At 41.9% G+C, this 14,289-nt stretch overlaps 1 protein-coding gene across 1 annotated transcript in view; it reads right to left on the bottom strand.

The window, feature by feature from the left end:
• The window catches only part of atp1a2a (ATPase Na+/K+ transporting subunit alpha 2a), a 41,935-nt gene that overhangs the window by 24,784 nt on the left and 2,862 nt on the right, over nt 1-14,289 (bottom strand). The window contains exons 4-10 of the mRNA XM_073490679.1: nt 13,615-13,818; nt 9,882-9,995; nt 9,299-9,433; nt 6,681-6,798; nt 3,941-4,209; nt 1,382-1,580; nt 218-327 (exon numbers count right to left, since the gene is read on the bottom strand). Coding sequence (XP_073346780.1) covers nt 218-327; nt 1,382-1,580; nt 3,941-4,209; nt 6,681-6,798; nt 9,299-9,433; nt 9,882-9,995; nt 13,615-13,818 — 1,149 coding nt within the window. The remainder of the gene's footprint in view (nt 1-217; nt 328-1,381; nt 1,581-3,940; nt 4,210-6,680; nt 6,799-9,298; nt 9,434-9,881; nt 9,996-13,614; nt 13,819-14,289) is intronic.

Below are 14,289 nucleotides of genomic sequence, written 5' to 3'. Positions count from 1 at the left end.
CTTCACCCTACCAGCCAACCATGTAGGGAAAATCATGTCTTATGAATAATGTGCATTCATTTTTTTGATCCTAATCTAAAGAGGCTCGCTCATTACGTCCTTGGATTAAACTAAACCTGTCATACCCCACTGCTTTATAAAGTAGAGATAATTCATGAGAGGGAGGCATCAATGCAAAGCTGCTGTTGTAGTGTCTGTGTGTGGTGGAGTTTTTTACCATCACGATGGGAAGGCGCTCCTGTCCGGCTTTGAAATCAGCTCTGTTGCACAGGCCGGCCACGCGAGACAGAGAAGCCCAGGTAGCAGAGCTCTTGTCAAAACCCAAACCTGAGAGAATAGCAGAGGGAGCTGTGTTAGATTTATTTCAAAGTAGACCTCATGCAGTATTTATGCTACCGACTTAACTTTCGGTTCACAGAGTACCACTGGATATTGTTGCTAAATAACAGAGGTCACTTAAGTTGAGCGCTCATATTTTCTCATCGACAAAAGCAATTTTTTTTAAAGTCCCTAGTCTGAAAAATGACATTCATTTTTAAAAAGAATGTCTCAAAATATAAAAGCTGTTTGGAAATTTCTGGTATCAAAATTTCATCCCTCCCACCCAATCGAACTGTAAATGACCCTCACTCTGCCGCCGGCACCTACATCCATTTTTCATTTAAGCCTTGGCTCTCTAGAGTGGTCACTGTCACGGTTATTGTGAAAACACACTGTGATAGCATCGTGCAACAGACAGTACATGGTGGCAAACTGTGGCTGGAGCTGTTGAACTTGACAAAGTGAGGTGCAAAAGGCTCTGAAACCTGCAACAGCTGCAAAAATAGTCTGTACTCCTGAAAAATGAATACACTGTGTTTTTCCTCAGCACTTGTTCTGCTTTAGCAGCACAGCCTTTGTCTGCACTGCTGGCTATTCATTGTATGACTGCACAATCATCTGACTCAATACTCATTGGTATGCAAAGAACACCTGTTTTTTTTCTCTTTCAAACCTTTTGGTTATTACTAAAAGCTTCTTTGAAATTTGGCTCGATTTGTCCCTGTTTGGTGGGAGACAGGAATCCGATTGGTTCCGCAGCAGCAGCCTTGCTGTGGAACTCTGGGAAAAGATGTGTTTGTAGCTGAGGGTTGTGCCGCCCACTGCATGCCGCTGCTCAATTAATCCAAGCGGTAGCGCGAACAGAAATGTTGGTTGGCAGCGGGAACATTGGACAGATGAATTTCGGCAGGTGGTCACACTCCCTCTCTGCATTCCCACACACTCTCCATCTCCCCTTTCTATCTCTCAGTCTCTCCCCTCTTTCCTCCAAGCTCTCTCCCTCCACTCTTTTTCTTTTACTCCTCCTCCCTTTCTTTTTTCCCCTCTCTCTTTGTATTACCAGTCTGGTCCTCGGTGGTGTCAGCTTCATGGATCTGGTTGTCGAACCACATGTGGGCCACAGTCATGCGGTTCTGGGTCAGCGTGCCCGTCTTGTCAGAGCAGATGGTGGAGGTGGAGCCGAGAGTCTCTACGGCCTCCAGGTTCTTCACCAGACAGTTCTTCTTGGCCATTCGCTTGGCAGTGAGAGTCAGACACACCTGGGAGGACAGTGGGAGGCGAGGGGGGAAAAGGAGGAGGGGGGGTGAAGGAGGGAGAGAGGAAGATGAGGGAGGGAAGGCGAGACGAGGATGGATGATTGTTAGTCGACGAGGGGCGAGAGCATGTGTACGCACCGGTGCGTTCAAGTGTTTGTGCATGTGAAACCATGCGTGGTCCAGGTGCCTTGCAGCATATGAGTGTGTGTGTGTTCGTGCATGTGTGTGTGTACATGCCTATTTGGTTGGCTGGTTAACAGCAGGTGCACAGGAACATAAAAATACGATGAATAGACACATTCCATATGTTGTAAGCGGCATATCAACCCACATTTATTCAAGCTGACCACATTTATCACAGAGCAACAAATGCAGCACGGAGACACACAAACGTTTCCACACACAACTGGTGGTGTGTTTAAAGCACAAGCAGCTAAAGAAACCAGTCACTGGAAGTTAATTTATTTTCTGGGACCAGTGAAATGTCGACTGATGGCATTTCAAATGCCAGCTGGCATCCACCTCAGCTCACACTTTGTTTATTGTTGCAGAAAAAGTTAGATGCACTTCAGCATTCGAGCTACGCCAACAGTCAGTAATAAATCACCTGCTTTGTTGCATTCTGTAGCATCGTTAGAGCTACAGCTAACATTTACAGAGGGTAAATTAGAGTGAGGAAACGCACAGGTGTAACTAATAACATTGATGATGGCTGCGTTCCATTTAGGTGTGCCAGTAAACGATTACAGTGAGCCAGCAGGCACAATATCAGGGCTCCAGAACTGGCATGCTTAAAGCTGCACTAATCAATATTTTTGTGTTAACAATGGATCAAATGACTGCATGTAATGAAGAAACAGATGCTCAAGACAACAACGCTATGAAGTTAATATCCAACTCTGCATTTTCCCTTTAGTCTCTCTGAGCTCATTATTTTGATTTTCAGGCCCAGAAACTCCAGTCTCATCAACCCAACTTACAACCAACAAACAGCAGACCAACATAGGGACTAGCTGGTGAAGAATAAGTTATTTTATGTAGAGGATTGTTGGAGACTGAAACAGAGATATAAAGAGTGAATATTAGATGTACAGTATATTTGTTGGGTGGCCACAAACGGGACTCCAAATGAACACTATTGCTGCTACGTCACCGTTGAATGTGTAAATAGGCAACTGCGCGCCTACGTTTTCTTACCTACAGTGACGTTATTATCTACCCACAATTCTACACAATGTTATCCACCTTACTGTTGGAGTATTTTTTGCGGTACATATGTCAACATGTCATCCGATCACATCTCTGTGCTCCAGGCACAAGTTGAAACTGGACCAAAGTATTGTCCCTACAGAATGCTATGTTGCAAGTTGCCAAAGTGTTCTTCTCTCAGGCTCTTCTTCATGGCTTGGGAATTTAAAACATGCATATCTCGAGCTCCCATCATCATTATTTCATCACGATAGTTCTTGCAGGTCCCTGCACTACACCACTTCATCATGGTAATGCACCGGCACCGATAATGTGACCAACAGTGCAGCCTTGACTCTACTCATTATTGTGGCTCAGTTAAGTTTATTTAGAAAAATTAAATAAATAAATGAATAATTAAAAAAAGTATTAAAATTACCATTTGCAGCACAAGCGCTCTTTAACCCCTTTGTTTGTTGTTTGCAGTGCAGCAATTTTTATCCCCATGGTTGTTCACTATTGTTCACTATTCCCAGAAGCATATTATGACCTGTCCTTGCTTCAAAGGTACCTTGTTCATTGTAAACTGAAATGCACTTTGTCTTCTTGCAGCAAAAACAAGATGAGCATAAGCAGGGACATGAAATACTGTACAACAATTAAAAAGCAATTAAAGCAGCTGCAAGGAACTCATGTTTTGTTGATTATGGCGCCCCCTGTGGACAAAATAAGTATGAGCACCACCGCATGTTGTCTAAAGAGCCTGATCTGACTTGTGCATGTGCTTGGTTTTGAAGCAATGAAAGAATGAAGCGACATATTTTACATACAGCAACATACAGCTGTTTGCAGGATGCACAGATAGAGGTAATGTTTCTATTCGTGGCTATGTAAGATAAGTAACTGTAATATGACAAAGTTAACTTTGTTTTAGTGTCGTACCACCAGACTACAGAGCAGCTTCTTTCCTCGAGCTTACAGGGTCTTTAATTTATCATCAGCACTCCACCATAAAATATTGTTTTCATATTTCTGACAGTCTGACCCGGACACATTCGAATCCTACCTGGTGACAACAGTTAAGACTAACTCTAAAGTGAAAAATTCTTTCTCGCTGATGGTCATATAGAGGCATTAGTAGTCACACCCAAACACACACACCAGACACTACTCACAGTGACAGTAGCCAGCAGTCCCTCAGGCACATTCGCCACAATGATGCCAATGAGGAAGATGACGGCCTCCAGCCAGGTGTAGCCCAGGATGAGCGACAGGATGAAGAAGCTCACGCCCAGGAAGACGGCCACGCCCGTGATGATGTGGATGAAATGTTCGATCTCGATGTTGATGGGCGTACGGCGAACTTGGAGCTCTGACGCCAGCGTGGCGATACGACCCATCACTGTTCGGTCACCGGTGGCTATCACGATGCCATGGGCCGTACCTGAGAGGGAGGAGGTGATTCAGATAACCAGGTACACCGTGTTTTTCATATTTTACCCAGTAGTCAAGTAGATGCCAGCTTTTTTCTTACTGCTTAGTAAAATGTGTATGTGTTTCTCAGGGCAAAAAAAAGAGACAGATGACTGTTAACACTGTGTGAGACACTGTAGGAGTTGAGTGCTGTAATTTGTAAACAGGAAGGAGGGTTGATTGGGAGGTGATGGCTGGATTTAGAGTGTTGATTGATGGAGGTGAATTACAGGTGTTGGCCAGCGATTGATTGTTAGTTGGACTGAGCAGATGCTGGACTGAGTGAGAAAAGACCCAGAATCACTTAAAATAAAAGACACTTAATCCTCAAAGCTGGTTATAGAAGCAGTCTTTACAGGGACTATTTTCTCAGGAGAAAGTAGTGTCAAGTAAAACTGTTCAGATATGAGGTGTGGATTATCAGGATAATAACTCGAGGAAATTGTTTCCGGAAAGAAAATGTTGCTAAACTGAATAAGTGTCGTTTTTGATTCTGCAAGCATCCCAAACAAAATACCATTTACCTCAATCGTATTAGGATGAAAGCAACCGAGGGACAAGATGTTTACAAAAGCTAGCCGCATAAAATACAAACAGTCTGCGTAACTGTACATCACAAAGAGAGTTATGTGAGAAAATATGATTGTTTTAAATGATTTTTTGTAACTTTTAACATGACCAACGCAGATGGAGCAAACAGCCTAGAAGGCAGACAAAGCTCGACGTGTTGTGTTCATTTTACCTTCTGAGGCAGCTGGATTTGCGAGATCATGTGTGTAATCTTGCAGATACATCTTGCCAGGCTTCAAGCTATACGCTTGTGGTCGGTCCAAAAATGATCTAACCAATCAGCCTGCTTTGAGGAAGTTGAGGCCGGCATGGTTCAGATGTGATGAAGGCAAGAAGCGACTGCTAGCTTGTAAACAATGGTGGCCCCTGGAGAGGTTAGCATGGATGCTGCCATAGCAGCAGGTTTATCAGAACTGGACGACATTTGTTCATTAAAAGAAGAGCAATGAACGGCAATGATGGAAAAATGTTTTCACTCTACTCTCGACGGGCTTCCTTAAGAGTTTGATTTAGTTAATGGCACAGCTGGCAGAGCTCTCCTGCTAAGTTAGCCTGTGATAGAGGATTACAGACAGATGGTTCGTCCAATCACCTTCCAAGTTTCTTTGAAAGCGCCTGCCCTTTTCCAAACAGTTTCTAGCCGCTCCTTCCCAGATGGATTTGTCAAACAAACCCTTTTGTGAATCAAACCATCTGGCGTGTCAGGTTAGCATTTATTACTGAATTGAATTTCTGAAAAAAGCAGGCGTGTACATGAAAGTTATTATATCAGAGTTGGATGCGATTAAATCCTGATTCTCAGTTTCTAAGTGAACAAAAAGGGAACATTTTAACTACTGTAATTAGCAAACTCCATCTATTGATGCAGATTATGTGGTGAGATTGAAAGCTCATGAACAGCTACTAATTAGATCTGGTGGTGAGATTGTTTTCTCAACTGTTTCCAAGGTCAGGAATAAACTTTGAACCTCAGCTGATGCCATTTAGAGGCTGGATCCTCCACGAATGATACATTTTATTAAACTAAAAAAACAAATCTTTTTTTTTCCAAGTGAATGAATTGTACCTCAGAAACCAACTGTTCACTTTATATATGTACATTCATACTTGCCAACCTTAAGACAGAGGATTTCAAAATGAATGTAACGTGTTCTCACCCAAACAAAAACAACAGGAGTTTTAGAGACATTTAACAAACGACAATAACAAAAATACCACCAAAAGCATAATCCTTTCCTTCAAAACTGTCCGTATGAAACAGCAATGCTTCTTTCCAAAACATCTTAAATTTGCTTGTGTATTTCTTTCTTTTCTCCAACTCTCTCCTGTTCGACTTACTAACTCAGAAAGACGAGACGCAACATACAGTACTGGACACTGCCAGAGACAGGCTGTGATAACTAACAGGAGGAAAAGGTGGGAAAATTGTCAGAAATCGGGAGGAATACCGGAGAATTGTGACCCCGGGAGAATGTCATGAGAGGGCAATGAAAAACGAGAGATTCATGAGAAAGTCGGTCAGATAAGCAAGTATGTATACACCTACATTTGAATTTAGAGGTGGATATTGAAGTGGCAGATTCTAATATGAAAATCCCCATTCAAATACTTCCTGCATCACCCTCAGATGATTGATAGCAACTGCAACCATCTAAAATCCCCATTGGTTTGACAATCATTAATAATCTGTACATGCATTCAAAAGTCAATAATCGCACACTGTACTGTAAGATTGAGGGACGGCTGCTGTGATAATTCGTAACATACTCATGGTTGGGTGGCAGTGCAAAACCATGTTGATCTCCAGATGGCTAAAAAAGAGGACATTTAGAGGCGATAAGAGACAATCTTGGCCAGATGTGGCCTACTGACCCTCGACACAGTTGGTGGAAAAGAAACAGATGTTGCGGGTCTCCAGTGGATTCTCGTGTGTGAACTCTGGGGACCGAGTCTGAGGCTCAGATTCTCCCGTCAGAGAGGAGTTGTCCACCTGCACAGGGAGAAGGGAGAAGAGAGAGCAGTGTTACCCAGAGAGACCGAGGGATAGACACAGGAGAGAGTGACGGGGTGAGACTGACAGGGTGGACATGAAAGGAGCAGCACTTATCAGCAACAAGTGCGGTGATGTAACACTTGTCATGTCAAAACCATCTTCTGCTTCGGTCTGATTTTTATCACAGCGGTCAAACTGAAAGGGTGACATTTTGAGAAATGGTATGTAAACAGAAAGACAGGACAGACTGAGCTAAATATTGAATTCTCAGAGGAAAACAAGTAAAACCGTGTGTAACAAAATGTTTGGTCACTAACTACGACATCCCAGGATATGCTCTGCAAATAATACCACTGCAATGGATACACTGTGTACATCTGTTATCTGAAAAAGCTGCATCAAGGACTTGGTATAACAAACGGATGGGCAATCTGACAATTTTAGATTGTGATCGATCCTGAGGGCGTCCACACTCTACTTTTCAGGCGAACCATATAGATTGTAGTATTTAACTTCACAGACCAGCAGATCTGTGCTACGAGAACAAACCAAAAGATTAATGTAGATAACTAGATGGCTCTGCTGATTGGACATTTACTTCACGTGGCTCTTTCTTCTGTGACATATTGTAAATAATGCAAGTTAGTAATAGCTAGGGACATGGAGGATGAAGAGCTTGTGTCAAAAATAACACTATCTGTGCTGCAATTTTAAAAGCACAAATGGAAAAAATTCATAGGCTATTTCAAGTCTGGCAATAGTCTACAGGGCAATTAAAGATTGAGAAAGAAAATCGCAATTTAGATTGTGGATGGAGATTGTAATTAAATACGTTGTGATATTTTTTGGCCAGATTACCCTCTCCTAGTATAACAGTGATCCTTCAAAAACAGGTCAATGGCTTGATACTATGCAGGAAGTTTACTCAATGGGAACTGACCTTTGGAGAGTCAAAGAAAATGTTTCTCGCAGAAATTTAACCCTTTACATGAATCAAGATGCTGGAAAAGTAAAGATAAATATCTAATAGATAAATGTCCTCATAACAACAATATGTTCTTGTCAAAAAATGTGCTGGTTCCAGCTTCTTAAATGTGAGCATTTATTGCATTTATTCACCATTTATGGGTTTTGAACTGTTAGTAGAACACATTTGAGCAATTTGAAGAAATCTTTTTGGGCTCTGGGCAAATGTGATGATCATTTTCCTCAATTGTTGCAATTTTATGGTTTAAACAATCAAGTCAGTAATTGTGAAAATAATCTTCAGCCATGGTGGCAAGGCTGTCGGTTACTCCACCACTTTGGTCCAGACTGAAATATCTGATCAACTAATGGATTGTTGTGGAATTTTGACATTTTCTCTTTTATGTTCCCAAGGGGATGAAGACTACTGAATTTGGTGAGTCCCCGACTAAAGCTTGAGGTTGACATTTTCGGGTTGGCGAGAAATATGACAACAGCTGGTGGATGGATTTTCATGAAATTTGGCAAAAGCATGCAAGGTCTCCAGAGAAATAACCTTAATAACTGTGTTGATTCACTGAATTTCCATCAAGCACAGTCAAAAAGGTGAAGATTTAACTAATTCAGTGAAATATCTCCAAATCTACAGGATGGATTGGCACAACATTTTGCACAGAAATTCATGGTTCCCAGAGGATGTGTTTTTTAATGACTTCATGGTGACCCCCTGACCTTTCCTGTAATGCCGGTTGTACCTTAAACTAAAATTACTGCCTTGCAGATATGCACAGTATGCCTCTACACACCAGTCAAGTTGCTATTCCTGAGCTATGATTGAACCATTGAATAATGGCGCAAATTCTTTATGCAGATGTCACAGTAAAAGTTGACCTTTGACCTTTTGGATATAAAATGTCATCACATCCAGTGCGCCAGAGTCCAAGTGGACGTTTGCACCAAATTTGAAGAAATTACCTTGAGAAGTTTCTGAGATAACGCGTTCACAAGAATGGGACAGTCTGACAGAGAGCCCAAAAACAAAACAAAAAGTTAGCTCACCACTTTTGGGGTTTTTTGATTCCGTATTTTTTCTATAGATATCACAATAACATCATTATAATGAATTCTATTGGTCATAATTGTGTAGTGAAAATCTGATATCTCTACAGGCCTTGTTCCAAGTGAAATGTCTCAATAACTACTGGGTGGATTACCAGGACATTTGCAACAGACACTCATGTGATGTGAAAATAATAACTATGGTGATCGTCTGACTTTTCATCAAGCCAAATTTTCAACCAATACTTTTGTTTATGACCAAATACCTGCAGAACCAAGGACAATCCCATCAGCATCAGCTGTACTGAGCATGCTAATACACTAACCTCTAATGATAAATTTTTGATGAGAAGAAAGCATTGAAAGGAGGAAAGTGAAAGATAAAAAAGTAAACAGCAAGTCAGTTGAGATAGAGTAATCCCATAGAGACCTCAAGGCTCCCCCAGGGCTGAGCAGGGCACCCCTCCCCTACCTTGCATCCGCTAGAGGAGATCACTCGAAGGTCAGCTGGGATGCGGTCTCCCCCTTTGATCTCCACCAGATCTCCCTGCACCACAAGCTCAGCATTGATATGCATCTTCTCCCCCTCCCGGATCACCAACGCTTGCTGGCATGGGCAAAAAGGAAGAGAGAGACGAGAAGGGAGAGGGAGCATGGGGAAGAGAGAGAGAGTTTGGGAACAGAGGGAGGATTTAGTCAGAGGAAGAGAGAGAGAAGAGCGATAAAAAGAAAAAATGCCAGAGGGTGTAGAGGTATGTGAAAGGGAGAGATAGAGGGAGGAAAAAAGAGAAAAGACAGGTAGAGGAAAAGGAGACAAGGAGGGAGTGAAAGCAGCCTAAATAGATTAAAGAATTAGGCAATCGAAGTGCTAGAGGTGGATAACGCGAGGGGAGTTTTTATGCAAACACACTCACAATCCGAAGTTGACTCAAACATTTATTCTTCCTTTGTGCAAGCCTATTAGGTTTCCACTCAAGTGAGTGTGTAAGCCCTACTTGAGGGACAGCTTATTGATTCAGAAAGCTCTGAGACTACACCAAACACCATCAACATACCTGTGGCACCATTTTCTTGAAGGAGTCCATGATTCTGGAGCTCTTGGCCTCTTGGAAGTAGGAGAAACAGCCGGTGATGATGACCACAGCCGAAAGCACCACGCCCAGATACAACTGAAAAGAGGGCAAACCCGAGTGAGGTTGGTGTCGTTATCGACTTAGTTTGGTTCATCTAAAAGGCACACTTAAGCGTAGGAAAAGGGGATTTACAAACCTTAAAACAGTTTTAACACAGCAAACCCCTTAAATGCAGAGTGCAAGAGAAGAGTTAAGAGGGAGAAAACCTGGGAAAAGCTCTCAGCCTTAGCGGAAGATTTAAAAGGAAAAAAAGTCATCCTGGAGCTGAATTCTCCTGTACTATCCCTGTCATCTTGGACGGTTCATGCAGTGAAAATCTGTCTCCCAATCCCAGAAAACCAAGAACTGACAGTCTGATCTGAGAGGCCACCAAGAGACACTTTCTGACCTAAAGCCTGTTAAAGCGAGGACCATTTGCTCTGGTGTATTTTATTTTATTTTCAGTGTAAGACTGTCATGGGTTTAGCTCTTACTGATGCAAACAAGACAGCCAGGCACTCTGGATGAAAGCATCTGCCAGCTGGTGTACTGTATGTCTTGGACTTTTGGAAAACAAAATTCCTAAACCCTGAAAAGTTTCCCTTTCGGTAGGTTCTGCTTTCATTTGACAGCAACAACAGAATGTTTTGCTTTTTCATGCTTGGATGCCTCTTTTTTACCGTGGCAGTGCAAAATCTTCTGAACCAGGAAATACATCTGTATACTCTGAAAATCACTTGTCAGTGTTTACAACATTTGCCTCCAATTCAGTGTTCAGTGTGCAGCTCCTGGTTCTGTCTACACTGTTTGTTTTTTTTTTGCAGATGTAAAGCTCAGCTCTTTTTCCTCTTCCCTCTACGGGAGACATTTGCTCTTGTTCACCAACTGTACAGAATTGTAGGAGAAACATCTGTCCAAGAAGCTGACACAGAAGCTCCAAGAAAGTTTCAAGGATCAAATGCTTAATTTCCGGATTGCAAACATGATTTTTAAAATATTGCTGCAATAATGTGTAAGTTGACAGCACTTTCAGAAGCTACAGGATGCAAAAAAAAAGTTGCTCAAACAAAGAAGACAATGCAATCTTTCAGCTCGAATACATAAAAAATAATGAAAATGAAGTTTCTAATCCGACAACAGCAACGTGTAAAGTTCAGAAAGGGTGGATTTTCATCTTAAATGACTGCTTGTACATTATGCAAAGGCTCAAAGTGCCAAAGCCGCAGGCAGTCGGGGCTTTGAAGTAGCTCACCAGAGCATCCAGCTGTACATACTCGGTACTGAATATAGAGATTAAATCGAGGGGAGAGATTAAAGTTATCACGTGTGTGTATGTGCGTGCGTCTATCTACTGTATTTTACTGTATGTTATGCAACGGCTTAATGCTGTCTGGGGTTTGGGAAGCGCTGAACGATGATTGCATAATGACTCAGAGCCATAAAGTGCAGTATGGATGGCTGCTTGGCTCCATCTGATCAGCGGTTGGTCCGGGTATTTATCCGTGGTAGTGCCAGGAATGATGCCAGTGTCAGCGGTTGCTTTTACGTCACACTCTCTGATGGGGGGAGGGGGGGACTCAGTGTGAGCTAGCAGTTCTACGCTAATGAGAACAAAAGCCTGATGTGTTTTTATGGGTTTTAAATGCTTTTTATTTCTTGTCTGCCTATTTTAGTTTTCCTCATTTTCCCTTGTCTTCCTTTACACCGTTTCGTTTAGTGGACGTTGGCTCAGTGTTTGTTCATGTGACCTAATTGTGTTGCCAGTTTGGCCAGGACTCTCGGACAGAAGATTTAGATCTCAAGAGGCCCCCGTGGTTCAGTAAAGGTCATATTAAAAAAAACAAAGGTTAGGGAAATCCACTAAAATGAAATAGGGACATATTCTGGTCTCTGGTGTAAGGTTAAGCTTAATCAGATTAAGGATTTAGTTTTAATTAGAATAAAGTATGCATTTATATAGCAAGTGCATGTGCTGTGTGTGTATCTGTATATGTGTAGGGCTTTGAAACAATTAGATATCATCTCCACTTCTTGATGTTCAGTGGAATTATGATATTGTCTCACTGACAGATGGTATGATCACTTAACAAAATTCAGTTGTCCAAATTAATGACTCCATATAAATTATAATTAATAACAAATGAGTCATTTAAGATTTGTTTTACTTCATAGATTTATCTTTCTTAGAAGAAATTCTGACACAGCCCAGCACATAATAAACAGGCTGCTTACTGCTTACAATTTTCATTTATTTAATTTTTAAATATATTTCAGTTTTATTGGATAGGACAGCTTGAAGTGTGACAAGAAGCAGAGATGTGAGAGACAGGGTATGACATGTAGCAAAGGGCCACAGATTGGATTCGAGCCTTTGGCCGCTGCAGCAAGGACACAGCCTCTGTACACTGGGCGCACACTCTACCAGCTGAGCAAAGATCATTTTATATGTGATTTTTTTTAAATATATTTACCATCAGGGCCGCTCATAAGAGGGGAAAGGGGAAAACCCTTTGGGGCCCAGCTGCTAGTGGAGGTCATGACGACCAGAGACAATCATATTCATCCTAAATATAAGCAATGACAACCACATTTTATTATGAGCCAAATACTCACCATTACTTTTCAAAACAACAAAAATAACTATTTTATTTATTTTTGCTTAAGTGAAATGCAGCCTGTTTAATCATGAAAAACCCCTCTCTGGAAAATGGTATGAATCACTTTTTTGTACGCAACATCAAAACGGGCAGGCAGCCAGACACATGACCTGAAAAATTTACTGATCCAAACTTATTAGCAGCTAACATTGGAGTGAATTCCCTTGTTATGCCAGGACCGGCACATAAATCAGAATGCCAGAAAATAAAAGAAAAGGAAAGAGCTGGAAGGAGCTGGCAAGAGGTTTAGACCCAAGTAATAAAGTAATGTCCAATTTTATTCAGTCAGCTCAGAGAGCTGCTCCCAGCCAGTCTGAACCCTAACTTTATAGCTAATGTTACTATTGGCCAACACCCTCTGTGAAAAAGAGGATGATGTTGATAACTGCAAAGATGTTCTGCCTGCGTTCCTGTTAGGCAGTGACTTCTAGCAGCTGCGACTGTCCTGTCCAGTCCGGTACATGCATCGCTGTTAGGCTGCAACGGTCACATTGTTTCAGGAACGGTGATATACAGTATGTTGTTTTAGGAGACGCTGACACTCGACCTCCTCAGTCGTTTAGGTATGAGGATGTGTTGGTTGATATATGAGTAAAGCAGATGTAAGGAGGGCCCATTCGCTGGAGCTTTTCAGGGGCCCAGCCATTTTTCTGTGGGTAGGGCCTGTTTAACCATCATAATGTGTATTTTGACATTGAAAATAATAATAAATACAGTATATCATTATTATTTTGTGATATTGGACCCGACTGTGAGGTTAGAAGTTTAGCAAAATGCGTATATTTTATCTGCTTGTGCATGTATCTATAAATATAAACCCCTATCCTGAAAATACAGCTGAATTCATGTGTGCATAAAGGTGTAATGATGTGTTTGTGTGCATATGCCTCAGTGTACATCTTGTACCTGTGTTCTAACAGTAGCCTGTGTTTGCATACCTGCATCTCTCCCTGTGTGTGATTAATATGTATGGTCTGTGCTCGCACATATGCATTCATGTTGTACAAGCAGTTTCTCACATTGTCATTGGGTGCCTCGTCCTCTGTGGCCACCTGGATGCTGTAGGCCAGGAAGCAGAGGATGGCACCGATCCAGAGCAGGATGGAGAAGCCACCGAAGAGCTGACGGCAGAACTTGACCCACTCTGGGGTGGTGGGGGGAGGGGTCAGGGCATTTGGACCGTCTCTGGCCAGAATCTCCACAGCTCTGGCATTGGTCAGGCCCTGAGGGAGAGCAATTTTTAGGAATGAATGTCTTTTTGCATGCGCTGGGAATCTTATTACAACACAATGGCCCCATTTTCACCGCGGCTTAAAAAGCAATTTTACTGTTACAGTTGCAGAACATCAAGTATTCTTGCCTGGCCTATTTAACACCATGAGTATAATAAACCGGGCAACTCTTCTCTTCTAAGGTTTAATGCCGTAGAACTGTTGGATTTAACTTTATTGAACATTTTTTACTGATTTTATGCCATAAAGTGTCAAGGTATAATTCACAGAAAATCCACGAGGTACTATTATTTAATTAAATTGGCGGGGGGGAGACACACGAACGGTGTCTCTTTCAAGCTTTACAGGTTTTGGCATTTTTATAGCTTGTGATCTTTTTTGGAGCGCCCCAGCTTCTGTTTTTTCACAACACTAATCTTAAAAAGATAAAATCAGTTTCACTACACCTGCAGTGTCAAACTT

Source organism: Pagrus major, chromosome 21 (assembly GCF_040436345.1).
Source record: "Pagrus major chromosome 21, Pma_NU_1.0".
In the NCBI taxonomy this organism is placed as follows: domain Eukaryota; kingdom Metazoa; phylum Chordata; class Actinopteri; order Spariformes; family Sparidae; genus Pagrus; species Pagrus major.
The sequence above is the reverse complement of the archived record's forward strand: the minus strand, read 5'-3'. Positions and strand labels throughout refer to the sequence as shown.